This window comes from Symsagittifera roscoffensis, chromosome 5 (assembly GCF_963678635.1).
Source record: "Symsagittifera roscoffensis chromosome 5, txSymRosc1.1, whole genome shotgun sequence".
Taxonomy (NCBI): Eukaryota; Metazoa; Xenacoelomorpha; order Acoela; family Convolutidae; genus Symsagittifera; species Symsagittifera roscoffensis.
This window is the reverse complement of record NC_087066.1, coordinates 20,737,067-20,761,300: the sequence shown is the minus strand read 5'-3', so window position 1 is coordinate 20,761,300 and position 24,234 is coordinate 20,737,067. Positions and strand designations below refer to the sequence as shown.

The window sequence follows — 24,234 nt, the reverse complement described above, 5'->3', positions numbered from 1 at the left end:
AGAGTCTTCAAAGCGAAAACAGTCCGCAGTGGAGTCTTCCAAGGCTCGGTTATCTCCAACAACACTTCAATTACTTTGGCTGCAAGTCCCTTCCCCCTCCCCGAAAATAAATCCATTATATCTTACGCTGACAACTTTAATGTCTAAACTCAAGGCATCAAAATCAAAACTCTCTTCCTCTTTCCACTTACTTAAGATTTTATCTACAGTCGTCGACAGTCCTAACTTAGATCTCTCCACATAAAAATGCTCAGTGTCACTTTTCTCACCTGACTCCAAATCGCAGGACTCAACTGAGACCCATTCCTGAAATACTTCCTTCACTGCAAGACTAAAGATACCGAAAGGCTCAACTGGAGCCAAAGTAACGAGACGCTTCTAATTACGCAAAAAGATAGGACAAGATCTGTCCTAGAATACGCTGTCGCAGCGTGTTATCATGCAGCAAGCACTACCTTCATCCAACAACTACAAAGTGAACTAAACGCGGCCCTCTGCTCTGTAACTGGATGCAAAATGACCAAAATTTAACACAGATACTGAATACCATATCCTTCTGGTAAACACCTCTTGAGCCTGTTTTGTTCCAAAACTATGCCAGTTGCCAATTATACACCCGTGCAGGAAGAACAATACTTGATACTAACGACACCATCCAGACAAAATGAACCGTCATTCAAAAGCCGCGGGACTTTTGACTGACTTGGTCTACCCTAAAGAATATATCGACAAGGGAGCTAAAACCCAGAATTTAACACACGTGCGGTTTCCAATTCCAATGAAAGTTTCTCCTTTCCCAAAAGGCTCGGCAAAACTCCAACCGAACTCTCACGCAGTAGGAAGGACGTTTCAGCCGCGTGCATTTACGTTCCGCTCGGACTATTCCACACTTCTTAAATCTTACCTTGACAGACTTAACCCACGTTTTCCCAATGAAGATTCCACGTGCTTCAACACCCATCTTAAGATAAGCTCTTAAGATAATCACTGATTCTTAAAGTTTTCTTGCTAGTAGCAGTCACTTCAAAATCAGTTTATGGAACGAATCATTATGTCAAGTTTTTTCGTGCCAATATTTAACCGATTCCGGCGTATTTGGCGTGCTTTTCCAATCTTAGCAGAGACATGGTGTTGCCACACGAGGTTAACAGATATAAATAGATCAAGATATTTGACCTGATTTTGATGCTTGCGAGGTTTTTTCAAGAAAATGCAAAGCATTATTTGAGTCGTGTAGTATAGGTAACGATTCAATTTTTTGGCGTTAAACTAATAGCAATTTCCAAAACTCTTACATATTATTTTGCACCGATTGCGATTGAGCGCTGAGCTTCCGAAGCATTTACGAAGTGATTAATTTGAGGAATGGAACTTAACTAACAAAGTTTTAGCTGTCTTTGAACTTATTGAGCAAAACATCTCACCAAGGTGAAATAGCAGTTAAGAAGTGGTGGAAAGTCGTGTGATAAACCCGTAATGGACATGACATTACCCGAAGAATTTTCACTCAAAAACTAGAGAGTTTTAAAAGGATATTGTAAATTAGTTGAATAATGATTAGTTGGAAATTTAGTTAGTTGAATCCAATACACAGTATCAACTTCACATTAAAGGAAACACTTTTACAGCAGAAAAGTAAGACCATGCATTTTAACACCTATCTCTAAGCATAAAAAATCAAGAGTGACCGTGTTCAACACTATGTTTCTAAGTCGGTCCTAAGTGACCTTGAAGATAACCGCTTGCGCAATACTACAAAAAGGTGTGAGGAACAGTAAGTAAGTACGAGGTACCGAAGGTCACCTCACGATTTTCCCCGCGCGAGGAAAAACTTTAGTAACAAACGTAGGCTAAATTTTAATTGGAAGTGTTCCGCCAGGCTGGTTTTTTTTGTTGAATTAGAAAATATGCAGAAAGTAGATGATTTGGATAAGGGAGCACAAAAGCACAAACTTAGTAGCACCCCTATCACAGAAAATGAATAGAATCAGCTCCCAATAGAGTTTTGATAAGTTTTAGAACAGTTTGAAATTTTTTAAAATCTTTATGGAAAGTTTTCTCTTTACCAGAAGATGGTGCCATTTCTTGAGGCATAGTGAGCGGCCGTTGTTCAATGAGTTCTGTCCGTTTGCGGGGTGACGGTGTGGTTGGTAGAGTTTCGCCTCTCTGATTTGTTTGGTCTTCAGCGATAAGTTAAACAGAATGTCGGAGGGGTAGCCGAAAAAACGCGTCGGTTTCTTGCTGCGAGAGGACGCACGAGTGGCCTGTGGATCCGCGTCGTCCTGTGGAGCAGGTGATTCCTTAATTGCTAAAGGCTAATTGATAACCTCCTGAGTGGACTGTCCTATGCGGTGGCTGACGTCGGTAGTGGCCGTGGTAGTTGTAATTGCGGGAGAAGTGAGGGACGATGGCGACTGAGGCAGGCAAGATTTGAGGAACTTTGGTGGAGGAGACCCCGAGGACATTTGTGGCCACTCAATTTGCGGGTTGTTTGTGCCTGAAGATCCCTCGCTGGATGACTCCGCCGTTAAGCCGACAATTACCGGATCTGACATGGGTGCGTTAGTTGGTCGTGGTTCCAATAAGGCTGGTTGAGGGTGTGGAGCGATCCTCTTCGTTGCAGTTGCGGATGTAGTGGCCGGGAGGCGAGTGCCTAGAGTATTCTGACTAGCTGAATGTAATAATGAAAGTTAGGCTCAAGGCATGCGTGCTTTTTCCGATAGACATTTCCTTTACCAGTGATGTAAGTATGAACAGTGATTCGAGTAATCTTGAACTTTGCCCGATTGTCTATCAATGATTTTCCGAAAGACTCTCAAACTAGTTTTTCCAATTTACTTGTTTTGGTCGAGCGAGGCGTGTTCTGGGCGACATTAGATCTCTGACTATGTGAGAGCGCTGGAGGTGACGGGTCGATCACATGATCGTAAAATCAATGTTCCTGGTTAAGCCAGTTTTTAGGGTATTAGCGAGGTCTGATTGATGGCTAGCCCGCTCCTTGAACACTGGTTAACCACTCTCGGCCGGGAGGTTTCTTTTGTGCTGCGTCCAAACGTTGGCTGCCCCAGCGAGGTCTGCTAAAGCTTTGTATGGTTCGCTGTCCGGCACATTTCGACTCAGTGCGAACAGAGGCTTGAAGCGAGGGGCAATGATAGGGCTCTCACCACCTCTTGGTACCAACTTGGCTCGGTCCCGTCTGTAGTCCTGGCTGGCGGTTTGGTCCGGGGTAAGGAGGTTGCGTTCGAGTCCTTGAGCTGAAGTATCATTTTTTATAAGACTGTTAAACGCTTGAGACCATTCCGCGTTTGGTTTCCTACCAAAATGTAATTCAAACGGCGACTTTTAAAGCACAGAAAGATTAATTTTGCGGATATCTTCGTCGATTTGCTGGATCGTCGATTTCAAGTTATTGAATTGCTTGAAGTTTTTCCGTCCCTAATTTACGTTTAATCGTTTGTATTGAGCGTTCAACTTAGCCACTGCCTCGGTGATCTTTACTGGAGTGAGAATATGTTCAATGCCTCTGCTAGAACAATATTGCTTAACTACATCGTTATTAAATCCTGATCCGTGGTCCGTTCTGATCGACTGAGGGATGCCGTGTATGCGAATATAGGATTCTAAGAATTTAACGACTTTTTTCGCCCCCGTTGTTTTTGTGATAAGGACTGATGGAGATTTAGAAAAACGATCAATAGCGACTATGAGGTAGATTTTTTTTCTTTTTCGCCCGGCCAGATTGGTCAGGGCAAAGTCTAGTTGAAGTTCTTAGTTAGGCCCAGACAAGTTAGGAAGTGAGTTCGCCGTTTTAAACGCTTCAGTGGGTTAAGGTTCTTACCAAACGAAGTGCTTTCGCGGAATGAATGGCCACCAAATGTATTCGGAGGCGGACGATTGCCTCCTGCCCAAGATGAGACCGATGTAATCTGGCGAGGATGGCCTTCCTCAGGTGTTCCGGAATTGCGAGTTTGTTATCAATGATAACACAATTGTTCACCACAGCCGCCTTGGTCCAAAATTGAGCCATATACGATCCTAATTTGTTGAATGATGTGACGTTTCTATTGATGATGGCTCGTTTCATGGGTCCAAGAAATCTGTCATCTTCCGTGAGTTCGGTTTGGTGGTCTGCGTCAAATAGTCCTGGGAAGCCCACAATGTCTTTCCGCGTCTTGGACAGGAGGGGTTTTCCGCCGTTAATGTCAAGAACTCCCAGCTTTGCAATAGCCTGCCCTTCTGCCGGCTTGGACAAGCGATATATCCTCAGAGCCTCAAGCAGTTGGGCGTGTCCCGCCTTTCGTGTGTTTGTTCGGGCTGCGACAAATCTTGTTTTTGCGGCGCGTTCTCTGATTCGGTTGTGTTTTCTAAGCTGATCAATCCTGGACACCCTGCCTAGTTGGCGAGATCGTAGAGGAGTGCGAGGACATGGTCGAGAGAAATTCGGAGAGTTGACGAGGAAAGTTTCCACGAACGATAGTATGTCAGTTTGTTCAGCAGTCGAGTATAGAATAGTATTTGAGTTGATTGAGACAATAGTAGTATTCATATCATTCATGTTAATGTTGTTTGGATCAGTATTTTTCATACTGGTTCGAGATACAGGTTCGAGAGGTGACTGTTTTGTGCGATTTCAGGTCGGAGACAATGATTTCGGAGCGTTGGTCGGTATTGACGATTTTTAATTTGCATACTGAAGTGTGATTTGTTGATATTTTCTGCGCATAACTTGACGCCCTCTGTCAGCGAGGAATAAGATTGCTTAATTTGCATTGCGCCACGTGATTGGTCGAGGGCAACATAGTACTCACTCACACCCTCTAGCGGTCGAAATGAGTGTGCGGGTTGAAATGATCGAATGTGATTGGCCAAGAGACTTGGTGCTAAACATGAGGCCTCCTAGCGAAGGATGACGATGCTTAGCCGGGAACGTTATTTCGCGCTTGTTAAGAAAAACGACTCCAGCTTGAAGTCGAGTACTAAGAGAAAGCATCCGTTTCGATTGGCTTATCAAATCATTAAAGAGGTCCACGTTTTGACTATACTTGAACCATGGCTTTTGTGCTGTTCAATGATTGGATGAGGATCAATCCAAATAACTTAACTACGAACAAATCGTCATACGGAGGGTAACAGGGCGATAAATGTGGGGTAACATGACATATAATCAACTATGCCTAAGGTGACACCAGGAACGTGCACTACCTCAAAATCGAAGGGTAATATCGTATCAGCCCACCTGGGTAATGGGGAATGATACGAATTGTTGTTATAGTGCTCGTTGAGCGCGGAAATTATAGCTTTATGATCAGTTAATATATGAAATCAATTGCCTAGTAGGTATGTTCGAAAGTGTTCGCATGATCGAACTGTCGCCAATAGTTCCATTTCGTTGGTCCTGTATTTCTCCTCAGCATTGTTAAGAAAACTTGAAGCGGAAGCGATCGGTGCCCAGATATTGGGTTCAATCTCCCGCTCGATGCAGGCCACTATGGCTAGCGTCGCATTTGATTGTAGATCTCTTAGATGAATTGTAATGAAAGAGGCTGGGGATTTTGGCTATAAGATATATAATGTTTTGGAATGGAACATCCTGTTCCTCCCCCACGTGAAAGATTGTTTATTACAGGCTTTCAACGATTGGCGAAAGCACCGTGAGCCTATGCCAGTCCGGAATAAATCTCTGCAGGTGTTTCAATGTGCCCATGAACGATCGTAATTGTTTTAAGCGTTTTCGGAGGTTTGAGGGATTGTATGAACTCAATTTTCGAAAGTTTTGGGGGAGTAACCGTTCTCGTTAATCTCGTAACTCAGTTAAATTAACTGGTTTACCGAAAACTCCCACCTTCTAAATTTGAGTGCCCAGCCCTCAGCATCGAGTATCTTCATCACCACTTCTACCAGAATGTTGTGGTCCTCCACATTCCCTTTTGTGACCAGCATAATATCGCCTAAGTAGCAAATGACGCCATCTTAGCCCTGAAAGGTGCACTCTATTGCCTTCTGGAACTCCGTTGGCATGTCGGTGAAGCCAAAGATTCCAGTCTTGAATAGGTAAGTTCCTGTTGCTTCTCCACACAAGATGCTGAAGTTAAAAGGATTGCTGGTTAATGACAGTAGTGGCAACTGACTGAAAGCGTATTTTAGGTCCAAGGACGTGAACCATACTTTACCAGGAACGTCTTTGGTAATGATCTGCGCCACAGAGTCAATGAGCTCATGCATATTGGGTATCTGGTACTTGGTTTTTAAGATCTGGTCGTTCATAGGCTTGGCGTTAAGAGCTAATTTGATCGAGCTATCTTTCTTGGTTGTCAACACGATAGGTGCAATGAAGTGATCCTTTGTGCACTTATCAAGTTTTTCAATATGCCCATCCTTACCTAAGTTCTTGATTTCCCCAGCGACTCGGTCCTGAATATGTTTAAGGACTTTCTGCCCTTTCACTTGGCTAGGAATGAGAGGGGCTTTGAAGTCGGTGTAGACTTTGTGTTTTTTCGAACGCCCCAAATGATTAAAGACGTGAGCATAACGTTTCGCGTAGTATGATTTCCAATAATCGGATGTGGGGTCGTGTGTTGTGTCTTCTAGTAGATGAATAGTTTCGGCTTTTAACTGAGTTGTCACCACGCCCAATTTTTCATGCAAATCCAGACCAAGGAGGTTTCTTGTCCGATTCAGAAACTAGAGAAGTAGCGTCTTCAATTTTCCACCCGTTTGACGAAACAGGAATCGTAAAATATCCAAATAACCGTATAGGATGCTTGTACTAATCCACATACGCGGTTCCTATCGGGCGTCGTGCGATGTCCCGGAAATGGATTGACAGGTTTCGTGAGATTAATAGATCTAATGTGCGTTTGCTGAGGAATGAAACCGGACCTCCGGTATCGATAGTGGAATAAAAAACTGGAAGCTGATCGAAGTTGAATACTGAGACTCCTGGGCTTCCCCGCAGCCGACGTTAATAATTCAATACTGTTAATCTGCACTGTGTCTTCCAAATGGAAAACTCCGTATTCGGGCTCGCTGTCATTTTCGACGTCAATAAAGCCACAGTCTAACGCGGGGCTAGGTGTTTCCTCCTCCTCATGAACTAGATTCACTCTTCGTTTTGACAAATTGAAACATTTAGCAAAATTTCCGCGCTTTCTGCATAAGTTACACGTGACGTCTCTCGCCGGGCACGACTTCCTGTGATCGGGAGTGAAAGGATTGCCACAAAAGTAACAGGGTTTGTTGCCTTGGTTTCCTTGGTTTTGACAATGTGATTGGTTATGAGGGCCACCGTGCTTACCAAAATTGCCTCTATAGGACTGGATTCTGATTGTGCGGAGAGAGTTTCTGAAATTGTGCAGACGTGTTTGCTTTTTCACATTGTAAAGCGAGTTTGAAAGTGCCGTCCAGGTCCGTCTTAGCTTTGATAAGCTGCTGTTGTACGTCCACGTCCCTTATCCTTCCGATGAAGAGGTCTTTATAAATTTGCCCTCTCCTGAGCGGTCGGCCAGTTGCACACGGCGAGACTTGCGCACTGAAACGGGCGCAAAAGGACGAAAAGGTATCATAGTCTAGTATGAAAACGGTATTATAAAGTTTTATGCGTTCAGCCGTGTAATCTTGGTCAATTTTGAATTAGACTTCACAACTAGCTTGGAACTCTTTGAATGACGTCACTCTGATGTCGGTGTGCGGGAAAGAGTCAGCGTATCCCCTCTTGCCTTCATTGTCAAGTGAGAAGAAAATTCGCGACTTTAATCTAGCCTCCACCTCGTGGTAAAACCAGTTTTGACTGATTCGTGGTCCTTTCCTCCTTCATTCCTGATTAAACTCAGTCGCTCTGCGGACAGCTGCCTGATCCCGAAGGATCCTGGCACTGGTCTCAGCAGCATCTTCGCCTTGTCCTGGTGCCTGCGGTTTCGGAGGAGGTTCGTCGATGATATCTGCTGGATCGTCGAGGAGGTCATTGGGATTGATATTATCCTTGAGACCCACTGCCAAGAAGAATTGATCAATCCAAGTTTCCCACAAGAATTTGAACACCTATCTCTAAGCATAACATAATCAAGAGTAACCGTGTTCAACTTAATGTTTCTAAGTCGGTCCTAAGTGGCCTTGAAGGTAACCGCTTGCACAATACTGCAAAAAGGTGTGAGGAAAAGTAGGTAATTACGAGGTACCGAAGGTCACCTCTTGACAGGACAGCTGATCAATGTAGCTTCTCAAATGGCTTCGAAAAGCGTCTACAGTTATCTACCATTATTTTCGAATCGCCTTTGCGAAGAGGAGTGATGGTACTGTTTTTCCGTTTGGGTGGAAACTCGCTTGAATAGTAATTGAATAGTTCCAGTAATTGTTAACTGAAGAAAGGGAAATTGTTTTAACTCTTTGAATAGTACAGGTGGCTAACTCTAAATTTTTCGCTTCCTGATGTTCAGAATAAGAAGTTAATTTGCGATTTCGATTCTGCTAAAGTTAAACGAATTAACCTGAATAAGATTCAGGGTATTGAAAGTAAAAGGCAAATTGGAGCTAACAACGGATGCGAAGTATTTATTATAACAATCAGCTTTTTCCAGATCTGTCTTTGCGGTTGTATTTTCCCATTGAACAATAGAACTCATTCTATTTCATAATCTGCTTGATCTCTTTCCTGGATTTTTTATCTGCTTGATAATCTTTTTCCTGGATTTCTTTACGAACTTGATGCATCGTTTTTGTTTTTGTTTGTAAAAAAAAGCTGGTATTCAGCGATTGTCGGATTTTGATGCCGAGAATAGTAAGTCGTATGGTTTGTTTCTTCTGTTATCAGAGGAGGCATAATTTGGCGTTGTCGAGTTCTTCTAGGGGTGAGTTTTTGTAAGGCCTCCCAAAACCATAGGTACCAGTCATCAACCATCCTAATGATTGATTGCCATAAAATTAGGATTTAAACTGATTGGCTGAAAGAAACTCGTTCAAATTTGAAAGAAAATACCCGAGTTGAAAGAAAATACCCGAAAGAAAAATGCTAGTCATACAATTTTCATATATTGAAAAATGCTAATCATACACTTTTCATGCAATTCCATAAGTACAGAAAATTGTATGAAAATTGTATGACGAGCATTTTCCATAAACCAAAAATATGAACACAAATGACATAAACCTTGGTTACTCAAACGTAGTAACCAAAGGTTTGGCCGTCTCGCAATAAAAATGCATTGGAAATGTGTGAATTCTGTCACACACAAATATTATAACGAAAATAACGAACTTTTAAATTTTGACAAAAATTTTCAAAGATGATTATTTCTAAAATTTGAATTTTTAAATAATCAATCATTGATCAAGGCATACAAAAAATGTCATACAAAAGAAAGAGGAGTTTTAAGCGTTTTTGAAAAAATTTATGAAGAGAAAAGGAAAAAAAATCCAATATTAGTATATCCAGGACTACGTTATACACAAAAAATTAAATTTTGCATGCAAATTTTTTTTGTCAAAAAATGTTTGTTTGGGTACGAAAATCAATTTGCGGTTGAAAAAAAAACACAAAAAATTTTTGGGAACAATTTCAAATATACAGAAAAATTTTTGTCGTCGCCATCAAAAAAATGTTAGTCATACATTTTCCATATATGGAAATTGTATGATTAGCATTTTTTTTTTTGACAAAAAGTTTTTCTGTTTTATTTAGTACGATACACCGAATTTTATGCCAAAGCAACAGAAAAGTTTTTCGAAAGTTCGACGTCACCATTTTGGCATGATGTGACCATAGCAAAATGTATGAAATTTGTATGATTAGTATTTTTTCATAGTCAGAAAAAAAACATCCAGGAGTTCTAGCTCGTAACCGTTGTCTTTTATGTAGGTTTCCCCATCAGCTTGCGGCAGATAAAATTGGCCAGCTAAAAATCCTTTTAAAATCGGAGTGTTTTAGAAGATTTAGAAACACGGAAGAGTCTGCCATTCAACGTCGATATTTGCTACCTCTTGGGAGCGTTATAGATAGCACAAAACAGTAGAATGCTATTGTTTTCATGAACGTTAACAAGGAAACATGCTTCTTGTTGCAGATTTCCGGGAAATTTTGAGATTTGAGTTATGGTATTTTTTAGCACCAATAGCTATTCCACCGTATTTAGAGATACCGTCTGTTTTTCGATCTCCCCGATAGAAAATTAAATCGAATAGAAAGAGCTCAGAGTTGTTTTTGCTGTGAGGTGAACCATGTTTTGGTTTAAAATAATATATATCGGGATTCATAACCATGACATTGCTTTATAAGAGTTGTCTCAGTTTCAAATTGATGACTTTGAGTATTATACAGAAGAATTGAAGTACTCCTAGCTGTTTTTAGTCAGATCCTTGTATTCAGTTTCACCACAAGTTCGTATTTCTTATCCTGAGCTCACTTGGCTTTACTCACGAATTGATTGCGTCGCACCGTTTTTTCAGCAAGTCATAGTAGGCGTGAGATTCTTCTTTTTTAAAGCATTGATTGATTTAAACAGACGTATTAGTTGTTAGCAGTTTAGCCGACTTGCCTAGATTTTTTTTGACATCCAAGGATCATTCACTGTTACCAATATGTTCGACGACGCACTTTTTGCTGATCAAGTTTTCCTAGTCGTTCAATATTAGTTATTTTTGCCGTAACTCAAATAAAAACAATTAGTTCATTGGTTATTGATGTTTCATGACCTGTAATGGTTTTTTTGGTTCACTTTTGGCTTCAATTCCGTCCACTTCGAATTGATTTAGATATTTGTTTTCATTTTCTGTGCTGTACCTGGACGAAATGGGATTGCTTTTTGTATAATTGTTGTTGATTTTTCAGGCCCGCTAGTTTTTCGCTATGATATCAATTTTGCCATCAAGTGTTGATTTCCTGAATTGCTTTCACAAATTCAGTGTTTTGAGTCGATAATTTCTCTTTTTCGGTCAAGGGATCGCAGTTGCTATATTGCTTCTCTTAACAGATTGACTTTTTTCATTTTACTCAGTCCCTATTAATTGCCCCATCGTTGGGATTAGGTTCCGTTTCTTCAATAGTTGGATAGTAATCTTTGCTATGGGACTCAAGGCAGGCTCTCGCTATCTTATCGAGATTTGCGTAACGCTCATTTCGCAAAATTTTGATTAAATTAATGAAAGGAAGGTGAGTTCTATTGATAAACAGGTAAGGGGGATTTGACCATGTAGCAAGACAAGTTTTTTTTAACCACTGGGAGTGAACCCGAGGTCGCCAGAAACTTAGAAAGTTCGTAGATGAAAAACTGTATTAAAATGCAACTTTCTGATTATGTTGATTAAAAAAATTTGTGAATTGGTTGAGATCAATATTTTAAACAATAACTCAATCTACTTAATAAACCAAAACCATTCCTCTTTCTGGTGTTCCGCAGATACGGCGTAGACTACTTTAGACACTACCGCCATGGCTCTGCTATCCTTGCACCACTTGATGGCTTGATGATTCACCGAAACGGGAGCCTCAAACTAACCAGAATTACTAGACGTCTCACGCAATCAACATTTTCAGAAGAACTGTACTAAAGTTTCAACCATTTTTGGCTAAAATTTTGACCATTCAAAACGACATCAGACCGAAAAGCGTGTTTCATGTGCTAATAATTTGATTCCGATACTGTGAACTCCATTCTGCATTGTCACATGTTAAAATACTACGTTTTAGGTGGTCTATGTGGCGAAACTTAAAGTGATTCAACCTCTGTGCGACATGCTGGCATACAAAGACGCCACAGTTGTCCAATGCGTACTTGAATCCCTCTCAAACATCTTGAAGCACGTGGGATCTCTACCTGGAGGCAGTGATGAGATGACGAGAGACCACGTGACCAGTCAGATTGAAGAGTGTGGGGGCCTGGACAAGATAGAACAGCTACAGACACACGAGAGCCACGAGATATACTCACTCGCATACAAGATCATCGACGAGTACTTCGGAGAAGGGGTTAGCACAAGCACATCTGGGCTTTATTTCTTTAGATTAATTAACGTAGTGAACACTCTTATGTTGGTCGTGATGGTTTTCTCAGGAATAGTCTTAAAATTTGTTCACGCTCAACTTGGATTTTTTTGCCGTCTGTGATTTTTTTTTCCAATCAGTTCATTTCCTTTGTTAATACGAAGGCAAACTCCACTATCAAACAGTAGAAGTGTAATGGTCACGAAAAACGTGATCGAATTTTACAGTTCTAAAATGGGTTTTAATTTTCAGATTTCCTAGCGGAATAAAAAATTTTACCTTTTGATCAAATTTTCTCAAATTGGTTTAGTAGAATTTAAACATTGACAATCATAGATTGTTCTAGAAATTCAAAGAGTTTTAAGGACATTTATGTTTTTATTTTGATATCACGTCGTCGGGTTCAGTATTTACATTGGTTAATTTCTTGAAAATTATTTTTATTTTTGTGCTTTTTGTAGCAGGCAGAAGGATACCAATTTGACGCCCAATCCATGGAAATCCCAAAGTCAGGATTCAAATTCTAGATTAAAATCGAAGACTGCTCCACGAGACACAATCAGCGATACAAAACTTATACCTGAAAGTTTAGAAATTCAATTACCTAGTTCAGTACAGCATCCATTCACATGTTTCCATCCAACATAGGAAGTAAAATTGTCCTGAAAGAAAAATGTAGATGAAGTTTCAAATTCATTTTATTCAGTTTCTTTATTAGGCTATTTTCAACTGGCTAAAGAAATGTGAACAATTCTGAAAAAATATATTTATCATAGATTTTGATATGAAGTTTTGGAGAATCGTTTGCATATTCTAAACGCACAAGCTGATGTTTTTTGTATTTAGATGAGCGAAATTTATTGAGATGATACTTTATTTTATCCCAAAATTAATTGTTTTGATTTTTACTGATCTGGATTATAATGTTCACTTTGGCTTTTCCAGCGACCACCTAAATGTTTCATATGTATCACCTTCCAATGTGAATTAGACAAAAAAAAATGCATGCGTATATAAGTATTGATATGCTTTCATGTTTCAATCCCTATGCTAACCCGTCTGTCTAAATTTTCTCATTTTTTCGAATTTGTAATTTTGAACCTTCCCCCTCAAAAAAAGTTTGCTCAAACATGGTGCTGTTTTTATTTTTTTCCAGAAAATCGATTTTGGATTTTTTTTGAACGTTGTTTTTTGATGCTTTTGACGATTAATGTTACAGTAGTCGCTTTATTTTTCATACATGATGTAAATTTTCGTTTTTCAAAATTGTCTCATTTCTAATTAATTGTTCTTTCGCTATCTTACTATTTTTCTTCTGGAATTAGAGTTTTTAGCAAGTAATTCAACTATTTAATAGTGACACCGACAAAAATGAAATTGTTTGTGGCAAGGATTATTGGAAGTAGTGTGAAAACGTTTTGATCATATGGTTGAAGTGGTCCTTGCAACATTCATAATCTGACTCACCATCAAGAAATTTTATTACCGTAACTGATGAATATAAATTAATTCACGACGGGTAATTCAATTGAAAAAGATGCTATGAAATTCAATTTTGATGATATGTATGCTGAATTAGTATGAAAGTGTGCTCTTTTTCTGCCTCTCTAGATGCTGTAGTTTTGGTTCTCTGCTGTTCACGTACAAAGTTCGTGAAATGATGACTCAATAGATTTTTACCAGGCCCATCTTTTCTTTGAAGGACACTTAGACTATGTTAATCTGAGAAAGATAAGGCCGAGAGCTATAGATTATTTTTATTTAAAGGACGAAGTGCTTCTCAATTACATACGTCTTGATGATCTTTTGGTACAAGTTTAAGCTACTCGGTAAAAACCATGTGTGAGAAAAGGGTCCCAAATTACTCTTACTTTAAGGAACTACTGCAGTTAACTTAATCAGGTGCTAGGGATTTGAGCAGACCGGTTTTTTAGCAGACGCAGAACAATTATAAAGTGTGATAGCTAACTTCAAGCGCGGCATTGGCGATTAGCGACCGCTTGCTCCGCTGCGCTTCAATTCAACACGAGTTTTATTGTGCGCGTAAATCTTTGTTTTGCCGCTAATTTAGACTGTTGTGTTTTTGAAGTTGATAGTTTTGTTGACATCGTGAGATAATTGACTTAATTGGGGAAGCTTGGCCTCAGGCTGAGCGTCTTTTTGAGTCTGTCAACCAATCATCCATCACTTTATCACATTTGTCTGCTACTCATGTTTCACTTTTTATGCTAAAAGATTTGTCTGCTAAACGATCGGTCCCCACTTAATCAATATGAACTTAATCAAAATGTCGGTTTCAAAACTTTTTCTCAGACGTAATTAGCTGCCTATTTTGAGCTTATTTATTTCAATACTTCAAATCAAATTCCCGAAGCAATAAATTGAACAATTTTTAGAAAGTACATTAATGATCACGAACGGCAAAAGTGAAAAGATCACGACAACGTGATCGACTTAAGTTTCAGTAATCGACTTAAATTTTCAGAATTCAAGCGGATTAAAAATTTCACTAATGCTACAGTATTCTCTAAATAGGATAACTATTACTGCAAAATCAAGCATACATTTTTTTACACTTCTCCAGCTATCTGTTCTAAAAAGTATTTAAAATTAAGGCATTTAGGGTTGCATGTTTTTGTTTTAATGGAAAACCAAGAACAGTTCACCAGGTGAGCTATAAATTTAGATGTAGATGAAATTTATTAATACAGATGCAGCGCTTTTGCTACAGTAGGGTCCATTTTTTCCATGTAATTTTTCCATGTTTTGAAATAGTATTATTGATCAGATAAGGGGCATATTTAGGGGGGGGGGGGTGCGATAGCGGACGCCCCCCCCCCACCTAGGGATTCGACTCCCTGCCGCCCCAAAGGATCCCCCTCTGAAACTTTTTAAGAAATCAATTTTTGGCCGACCCGACCCTGAAATTTATCTAAAGGAACCTTCGGTGCCAAAATATGCTAACTTTGACTGGGAGCGCGCGCCCCAAGAAGGTCATCAAAACTTTCGAAATTTTCTTGAAAATCCGCCCCACCCACATCAAGAAAATCCTAGATCCTCCTCTGGTTCAGCTGTAAAAAACAAGTGGAATTAGAGTGCTAAATTGATCTTCACTTCTCAATCATTTTAAATTTTTTCTTGTGCAATTTACGAGGGTTCTTCGGGAACCAGAATACCTCTGACAAGCTCCCATAGGTTGGTCAACGTCGGTTTCTTGCAGTTTAACTTTCTAACAAAATATAGAAACAAAGTTTTACTCATTCAAGGCGAGTTTCTAGATATTCTTATTTCACTTTTTAAAGCTGCTTTCTCTCGCTCTCTAGCCTGTGTTTACGAACCGCAGCATCATGTCTGTGTTCAGAATTATTAAGCTCAGATTCTAGGACGTATCCTTAGTTTTTGCCGTTTTTTTCACCTGTGTCTGCAAAACTGAAGCTTCGCTTCTATATTTAGATAAAAGACGAGCTAAAATGCAACATTTTTTAGTGAATAGCCTTAAGTTCAAAAATTCAAAATTTTGCAATTTACGAGAACTTTTCGGCAATAATACCGCATCTCTGAGGAACCTTAATTAAATAGTCCAACATCGGTATTTTGCAGTATTTCTGTATACCGGGCTGTTTTTCATTTTTAACACCATCTGAAAGACAAATTTGGCCGGAGCTTGAAATATAAAATTTATAGTTGAGCTAGTTGCTATTGTAAAAAATCTATTAGACGCAAAATATTTCACTTAGTTCTTTACATATTATTATTTCGACTTTCGATACGAAAGTAACGGAATATTTTTGCTCGGAGTGGGTTTTTTTTCTTCAGAGAATTTCGACTTTTAATTTAGCCATTTTTGACGGAATTTTTTTATAGCAATCAAAAGGCATTGTTGTCCTGAGCTGAAGTTTGAAAAGATATATTACCTGTGATCAATTTACTTAGATTTTTTTGGGGGTTTAAAGATTGTCAGTTTGGCCAATTTGGGACAATTAACGCGCGATATATTTCGCGCTATTAACGCGATAGCGAAGAGTTAATCCGTCTTGGAAATGGTTCCAAATTGGATGAAAGAAGCTTAGTTGCCATTATTGATTTATTACAAGGAGCAAAATCTATCCTTTTGTACTTTATATGGCGAGTGGGGGGATGATTTTCAAACAAATTTTCATTTCATTTTTTAACATTTTTTAAAATTTTATTTCTGCTACATAAATCTTAAAAGGCAGCCAGAACATTCAGGGCTTCGCCCTGATACGAGCAGTCTTGTCGTGAGGTATATGAGAATCTTATAAAAACAGTCAATTTTTAAATAATTAGTGCATCAAAAAAGTTTGCTATTTGCTGTGTTGGCCTAGACATTGCTCAAAATGCCCTAAGTTACCATTTTAGCTAATTTAATTGGTCAAAACTCAAACGCATTTTTTTGGTTAATTAGGGTTTCTAAACGTGTTTTAAGACGGGCAAATATAAAGCGCTGATTAAAATTATCCAAACAAAACGAGCAAAACTTGAATTTTCAAACGCGTTCTTCTCAAATTTGGTTAACATAAAACAAAAAAGTAAGAGAACAAAAGGTGCAAAAAAATTCACCAAAATTATTAAAGTGCATTTTTTTTCATCAAAATTATCTACCAGAAACTTACTCCCAGAAATTGGTAATTTTCGCTTTTTTTAATTAAATGATTTAAGCTGAAACTAATTTGTTTATGGATAAGAAAATTATAGCACAAGAAGCCTCTTACACATCCCAACAAATTTCTAGGAAGGTAAAATCTACAAAAATTTGTGCAAACTGTTTAAAATTTGTTTTAAGCAAAGATTTTAGGTTTTATATAGTAAAAATCACATTTCTTGACTATCAAGCAAACAGAATTTGATTTATACAGATTTTTAGAGATTTTACCTTTCTAGAATTTTCTTGGGATGTGTATGAGGCTTCTTCTGCTGTAATTTTCTTGTCAATAAACAAATTAGTGTCCGAGTAGGTTTTAATTAATTCGAAAAAGCCAAAATTAGCCATTTCTGGGGTAAAGTTTTTGTTGAGAATTTCGGTTAAAAAAAATTGGACCATACTCATTTTGGTGAAATTCTAAACAACTCTGTTCTCCTCACTTTTTGTCTAACCTAACCAAATTTGAGAAAAACGCGCTTGAAAATTCAATTTTTGTTCGTTTTGTCCTGCTAATTTAAATCAGCACTGTATTTAGCTGACTTCAATAAACGTAGACAACGTTTGTAACTTTTTCGATCTCTTAAATTTTGGTTGTCTCAAATTATTTCAAAAGAACTTGTTGGTCATTTTGCGTGTATTAGCGAAAATTGAAGATCTTGTCTGACTTAAATTTTGTTTTCACTTGTAAATTTGAATTTATACTGGAATTCATACTGAGAAAATAAAATTAGTTCTTTAGGCTTGCTCCAATGGGTATTTTGTCAAAGGAAAAAGTCAATCTGAAAAAAAAACAGTTTGGATATAGGTTTCATTTTTTTTAGGTGTTTGGCTGTCGATAAGAAAAAAACGGGAAAGAAATATGGCTTCGGGTGGATTTCAAGTCAAATTGACAAAGAAAAACTTCACAGGGACTCAAATGAGGTATCATAACAACACAAGTCGCAAATTGAAGAGTTCATTAAAAATGGTTTCTTCGCTATAATCAAAATATGCAGCATCGGAAGTTTCCCAGCATCTGTTCTTTGCTTTATTGGTGGCTAGTGTTTGCCATTAGTCAAGCCTCTGTGGTTGTTTTTCATTTACTCCTGCAACTTGTAGTTCAACTTATCTTTACTTCGTAAAACTTTTTTGATACGCTTTGTTGCTGAATTTGATGACCCGCAGTGACAAAAAAGATAAAAATTGATTAAATCGATAACTTGTAGAGAAAAACCTACAGATTAATAGATTTGATTTATCTACAGCCATTTTGGGAACATAATAAATTCTGTACGGATAGATTTCATTTTTTTTCAACCAAAAATGAATGGATTTTAATGCCAAAATAATCGATTTTCTATTGTGCAAAACCTGAAAACAATCTGTAGATAATCTGCATATAGTCAGTACAATCTTTATACAATGAAACCTGTAGTTAATCTGTAGATAATCTATAAATATTATGTAGATAATCGTAGATAATCTGTATATAATCTGTATAAAAACTGAGGACCATTCAAAACTTAAATTAATGATCTTTTTGACAAATTTGACAAAATATTGCAATCAGGAAAAGTTCTCCTCAGTTTTATAGTGAACTGAACTCACTTGACAAAAATTGGTTACCGCAAAATATTGGTTCAAGAGATTCCTTTAAAGCTTTGCAATCTAAGGGTTTCCGCAGTAAGAAAAATAATTTTGGGCAAAACTTCTTCAAATGCAACTTAAAAGATCAACCTGTTTAGCGCCTTTTTGTGAAAAGACATCAATAAAAAATAAAAAAATTTACATGGAGCAATTTACTTTTTAACAATATTCTATTTACACAAAAAGGAAATTAACTTTTTTTTTCAGATCAAACATCAGTACAAAAATATCACTAAAAAGCCTACATTATTTTTTTTCAATATACTCATTCTATCTAATTGACTAGAATTATGAGAAAATCAGTATAAAATCTGTATATAATCTGTATATAGTCTCCGTATATAATCTGGATATAATCGGTATATAATCTATATGTAGTCTGTATAAAATCTGTATATAATCAACATATATTCTGTTGATAATATGTAGATAATCTGTCGATAATGTGTACATAATCTATTTATAGTATGCGTAAAATTTGATACAGAAAAAAAACAATTTTAGAGTGTTTTGGCAATGACTATAAAATGAAGATATACAGAATAAAATTTTTGCAAAAAAAACGCGTTATAATCGATTATTAAAACTATATAATCGAAGAAGTTTTATTAGATAAAATTACAACAGATCTGAAATCTGCATATTTTCTATAGATAATCGATTTTTATTCATTTTTGTCACTGCGGGGACTTTAAGTTGTAACTAAACGCAGTGAAGACACTCATTTGGGTCGAGTTGAATTAGTCAATCAACTCAGATTTATTAAAACCTAGCATAATTTTGAGACGCAAATACTTGAATTAACCGTTGTTCAACTGGCAATTCTCGGTTATCAACTCAAATCAAATTTACTCAGTCGATAAGTTCAGAGTGGTTGGTACAGTGGCTGAAATATGTTATTCAAGATCTACATAACCCGGTACACATTCCGATGGCAGCTTACTTTTTTTGCTCAGCTGAGTTTAATCAGTTGGATCTGCAACCTATTGTAATCAATGTCACTATTTTTCTTTGAAATACGGGGGTTGACGTTTTTTCAAAATTAGACTGTCATTGTTTTCGATTTCTTTGCGCTCATTAACACTTTTACAACTTAATGATGGTTATGTTTTCACTATCGCAAACTGCACCCTGCTCCCTTTTTGTTGTATAGGCCTCAAATTTTCAAAAAATTCAGCTCTTACTTTCGCATTCCGGATCTTTCCTATTCTAGTAAACAAATTTGGGTACAACTTACAGAAGTATATTTGCAATTCGTCATCTTTCTCCTCCTCTTGACTGATCCCTTCCCCTGTGATTCCCATCACTTTCTTCCGTCGGACTAACTCGAGGCCCAGGGTGCCCATCAGATCGCGCCCCAGGATTGACTGATGATTTCTGGATATTACTGATACTTGTGCTGGTGCCGCCCAGCTGTTTAATGATATCATCACTGTTACCTTCACCAGTATGTTTATTCGATTGTTATTGTAATCCAAAAATTCATCTTTTGAAGGCTGTAGTTGAATATTTGCCTTAGCTAACGTTGTTTTTAGGTCCGTTATGCTGAAAATCGTCACTGGGGATCCACTATCTATCCACAACCACATCTTCTTTCCTGATACCTCAACTTGAACGCGGGCCCCAGGGATCTTCAGTTCAGTCTCATTCTTCTTTCTTTTTATTGACATTACCATGTAGTCGTCCGATTCTGACGTCATGGATTCATTTTCCCCGCTCCCCTGCTGGTTCACCCACGACACTGGATCTTCATTCAAGTCATTTACGTTCTGCGTACTCTGTTGATGCTCATTTTCATCTCTAACCAATCCGACTCGTCCTGGTCTTCTCCATTGGTTAGTACCTCGTCTAATTCCTCGACATGTTCGTTCAAAATGTCCCAATTTTCGGCACGAGTTACATGTTGCTCCCTTTGCAGGACAACTCGCGATGTGATCAAGGGTAAAATTTTGTGCGTCGCAATTGTAACACCTACGGTTATTGCCACTTCCCCCGCTACTACTTGATCCTTGGGTGTATCCTCCACGTCCCCCACGTCCTCGACCTCAAAAAAATCCTTGTCCCCTTCTTATGTTATTTACCGGTTCCTGTTTTATTGAAATTGACGGAGCTGTTGAAGCTGGTTTTCCCGTATATGATTAGTATGCGCGCTCACCACGTTGATATGATAAGGCGATCCGGTAGACTTCCTCAGGTAACTTTGTTGATCGTGATAATTCTCGTTGGCAATCCGATTCCCGCATATTCATAATGAAAAAATCACGAACATTTTCGGCCGCATTTGCAAAATCACATCTACCTGCTAGGGCGCTTAGTTCCGCGTGGATTTTTTCGAACGTTTCGTTCTCACGTTGTTTTCGTCCGTAGAAAAGTCCCCGTTCATGAGTTACATTCCGCTCACGTTGGAAAACATTTTGCATCTCATCCAGGACCCGTGGGTACCGTACCGTTTTAATATTAACCGTCGGTTTCCGTGCTTTGAATATCCGTTGCGCCTCATCTCCGATACAAAGATATAGGTTAGACTTTAACTTCTTTTCCGAATCGAGACGGTTTTTCCCATTGACTTCTTCAGGCAACGCCGTGATAGCCGCCGCATTTAGAGTATTCGCAAAATAGAAATCATCGGGATCAATGTCGTATTTTGCTATCATCCCCAGTGAAATTTAATTATCCACTCCTCCCAGTAAACTGGAGGTTACGGTGTTCGTGTTTCCCAAAATGCTACTATGTTTAGTGGATTTTCCCCCCTCCTTTTTTCTCTGCTGGCTGCGCCATGTTAAAGTCGTAAGTTTAGAAAATCAAAAAGGTTGTTGATAAGTTGTATTGTAGACAAACTGTTAGGCATCAAATCGAAATCTTACTGCACTCTTTTATTTCAGATCCCATCGGACATTAGAGATCGCAAGGTCACGACAGCAGGTCCCCAGACAGAAAGAAGAATTGATAGCACTTACATAAACTCAAACTGGTTACTATCTTGAACAATTGATAGCACTTACATAAACTCAAAACTGGTCCCTATCTCAAACCTTTTCGGGTCATGTGTCTCATTCTCTGTCTTGATTAGAAATCTAAGTTATTCATGTACCATTATTCTTTTGAGGAACATTTTGTCCTCACGCACTGCATATTCATCAATGGATAAGAATCTACATTGTTGGCGGGATTCCATGTTATCTTTTTGTAAAGGAACAATGCAGCAGAGGTGACAACCTCAGTGAAAGTAATTTTTGGGGTGACTCGTAAGACTATTTAAGCAGAGTGGCTAAGCGACCTATTTTATTTACTTTTTAGCCAATATCCCCCGCCTCCGGCCACACATTTCCAGCGAAGTTTGCACAAGGATCAGTTCCGTATTTAAACACGCACTTCCTGAAGACACTCAACGCCACAATTCAATAAATCTATCTAAATTTCAACGAACGATCCTGTGCTTCAGAACTTAATTTTAGGAAAGAAGAACTTTTTGAACTTTTTCGGCAATAATTTTTTTTCGATTGAAGAGTAAAACGTTCCATACTTTTTCAGTATCTTAGTTTAACTGATGATTTATACACAAAGCATTGATTTAATGTGCAATGAACTAGAATACTCAGTTTGATACTAACTATGGCCAGGCCGACTTTTAAAGGCTAATGCTTTTAGTCGAATATTTTTCGCTTCTCCTAAGTGGTATTATTCATTCCCAAAATGTTAGTGTGCGATTGTTCTCAGCAGTGCCAGAGGCCGAAAAACTTGATCAGTCATTTATGTCAAAACTCACACTGATTCAACACTATAAACTTTATTTTATTCTAGCTAGGTGATTGAAAAATTTATGGTGCGATTTTTATCAGCTTTAATTTTATTTGACAAAGTCGCGAAATGTTAGGATTTATTTATAGATGCTGTTCGATGAATTCGCCCGCGGCCCATTAAATCGGGGGCAGATAATGAGTATTTGACTGTCAAGATGCCTTCCCTCCCACGTAAAACAACGAATATAATCTTCAGGTTCAATCTTGCCTGAAATCTTCTTCTCTTACCATAAAACACCATTCACGCCATTTGCTAATTAAACAACTACCAACATTATTATTTATTTCCCCACTCTTGAAAGGAAAAAGCATTGTATTTGTAGTTTCTTCAATTTTTTTTTAGTAATGCGATTGTGATTTTTGATGTGTTTTGTTAGTTGTGCTAGCATCATCTTCGAATTATTTTTGAGCCCAGATGTTTTTAATCAAATTAATATACCAGGTCCGGTTATGTGTTGTTACAATGAGCTATTTTATTCATTTCACCTTAGTTGAGACGAATTATTTTTCTTTTTTTTTCTTAGTTCCGTATTTCAATCAAGCACCGGCAGCTTTAATTGTGCATTATTTACATCTTTGCCCTGTTCCGTGACGGGGGCGACTTAAGAGTACACCTCTATGGAAATCTGATGTGTGTTCATCTTCTTATCAAATGAGATTATTACATTTGTAGCCCCTTAATGAGATTGTTTCTTTCTCCACAAACGGGCCATTGTAAAAACGTGAACAAACGCTATGGGTAGAAAAAATGGAGTGAGAAAAAAGAGAAAATAGTAGAACAAAACTAGTCTTCAAATCTATATGTTACTTAAGATCAGTGAAGCAACAACGACATTTTTCAGCTTAAGTCCTTATTTTGAGGCTTTGCTGGTCGGGGTGTCTTGTTTCTAGTACATTTTTAATCAGATTAGAAAATGGTTGGTTGTTGAAAAATAATAGGATTTCACTCAATTATAAAAGAAGCCCTTAGTCGCAAAACCGTAAACACGTTTCCTGCTACGCATTTTTACTTATTCTACGCTTATTTGATCGTTTTTTAAATTAAAAGGACGGTAAAATATCGACAGAAAACGCCAATTACTAGAAAACTATGAAAATACTTCCTCAAATTTCCCAGCCAGATAAATTCCCAACCGTTATTTTGTACTCCTTAGAATTGTTTTGATTCATTTCCGTGCTTTTTATTTTAATGAAATTCTTTTTAGTCACTGATAGATTTTTCATTCAAAGCAAATCTTAGCATAAATTTCTCCACTTAAATCACCGATCATAAACCATATAAGACCTTTGTACTGTTGTCCCAAATATTTGACCATTGCTTTGTAAAATTCGTTTTCTTTTTGCAAAACAAAGACATAATCTTGTTTTTATTGGGACTTACCCATTCTGAAACGCGTGCGTTAGTCTCATGCCAGATAAGTCTAAATTTTTAGCCGTCTGACTGAAAATGAAAAATCAGGTGTTATTGCGTAAGGTTCAATCTGCCGGATACAGTTTTACGAGCACAGAACTGGAGAATCGTTTTATATGACACTTCATTTAATAATGGATTAAGCCATAATTACCATAGAAAATAATTTCATGACCTTCAAAAACATCATTAATTTCGATAAAACAAATAAAAACTGATAAAAATGTAATCAACCTATCTAGCTTCTATATACAAAACTCCTTTAGCACGCCTTCAAAAATCATGAAGCTGAACATGTCATCAATTCGAAACTGAACTGTCAACTTGATCGTACATTCCTACCTGTGCTTGGATTTAGAAAAACAGTACGACTGGCTATATTCATGCTATCTTGCAAATTGGAGCGGAAACCAGTTCTTATCTTAATTTTGAAGAATTTAATATCTCCCGCCAGTTCCGATACCCCACCATTGACGTCTACGCCTAATTTATCAAATTTCTCTAACCTACCTGAATATCGAAGAAAAATTACGTAACCTGATCTTTGAATTGTGCAACTGTTATATAATTGTGGTGAATGAGGAAGAAGTGACACAGTTTGAGTTGAGTGGAGATGATCGCACATATCTTGAAGGCACTCATATCAGTGCAGACTGCCTCAGACGGGGACTGGGTGGACCGACTGAACCATAGATTCACGGCCATGATCCTAGTCATACTGGGCATACTAGTGTCCACCAAACAGTATGTGGGTAAGTCAATC

At 38.0% G+C, this 24,234-nt stretch overlaps 3 protein-coding genes across 4 annotated transcripts in view; all 3 read left to right on the top strand.

The window, feature by feature from the left end:
* LOC134846903 (importin subunit alpha-3-like) overlaps positions 1 to 13,659 on the top strand; it is a 408,629-nt gene extending 394,970 nt beyond the window's left edge. For both annotated transcript variants that reach the window (XM_063864322.1, XM_063864321.1), the window contains exons 10-11: positions 11,678 to 11,956; positions 12,433 to 13,659. In XM_063864322.1, coding sequence (XP_063720392.1) covers positions 11,678 to 11,956; positions 12,433 to 12,498 — 345 coding nt within the window. In that variant the 3' untranslated portion in view covers positions 12,499 to 13,659. The remainder of the gene's footprint in view (positions 1 to 11,677; positions 11,957 to 12,432) is intronic.
* The window catches only part of LOC134846899 (dynein axonemal heavy chain 1-like), a 513,436-nt gene that overhangs the window by 164,980 nt on the left and 324,222 nt on the right, over positions 1 to 24,234 (top strand). The gene's annotated exons all lie outside the window — the stretch shown is intronic.
* The window catches only part of LOC134846258 (innexin unc-9-like), a gene marked incomplete in the record, with an annotated part of 40,883 nt that continues 39,586 nt past the window's right edge, over positions 22,938 to 24,234 (top strand). The window contains 1 exon segment of the mRNA XM_063863535.1: positions 22,938 to 24,223. Coding sequence (XP_063719605.1) covers positions 24,085 to 24,223 — 139 coding nt within the window.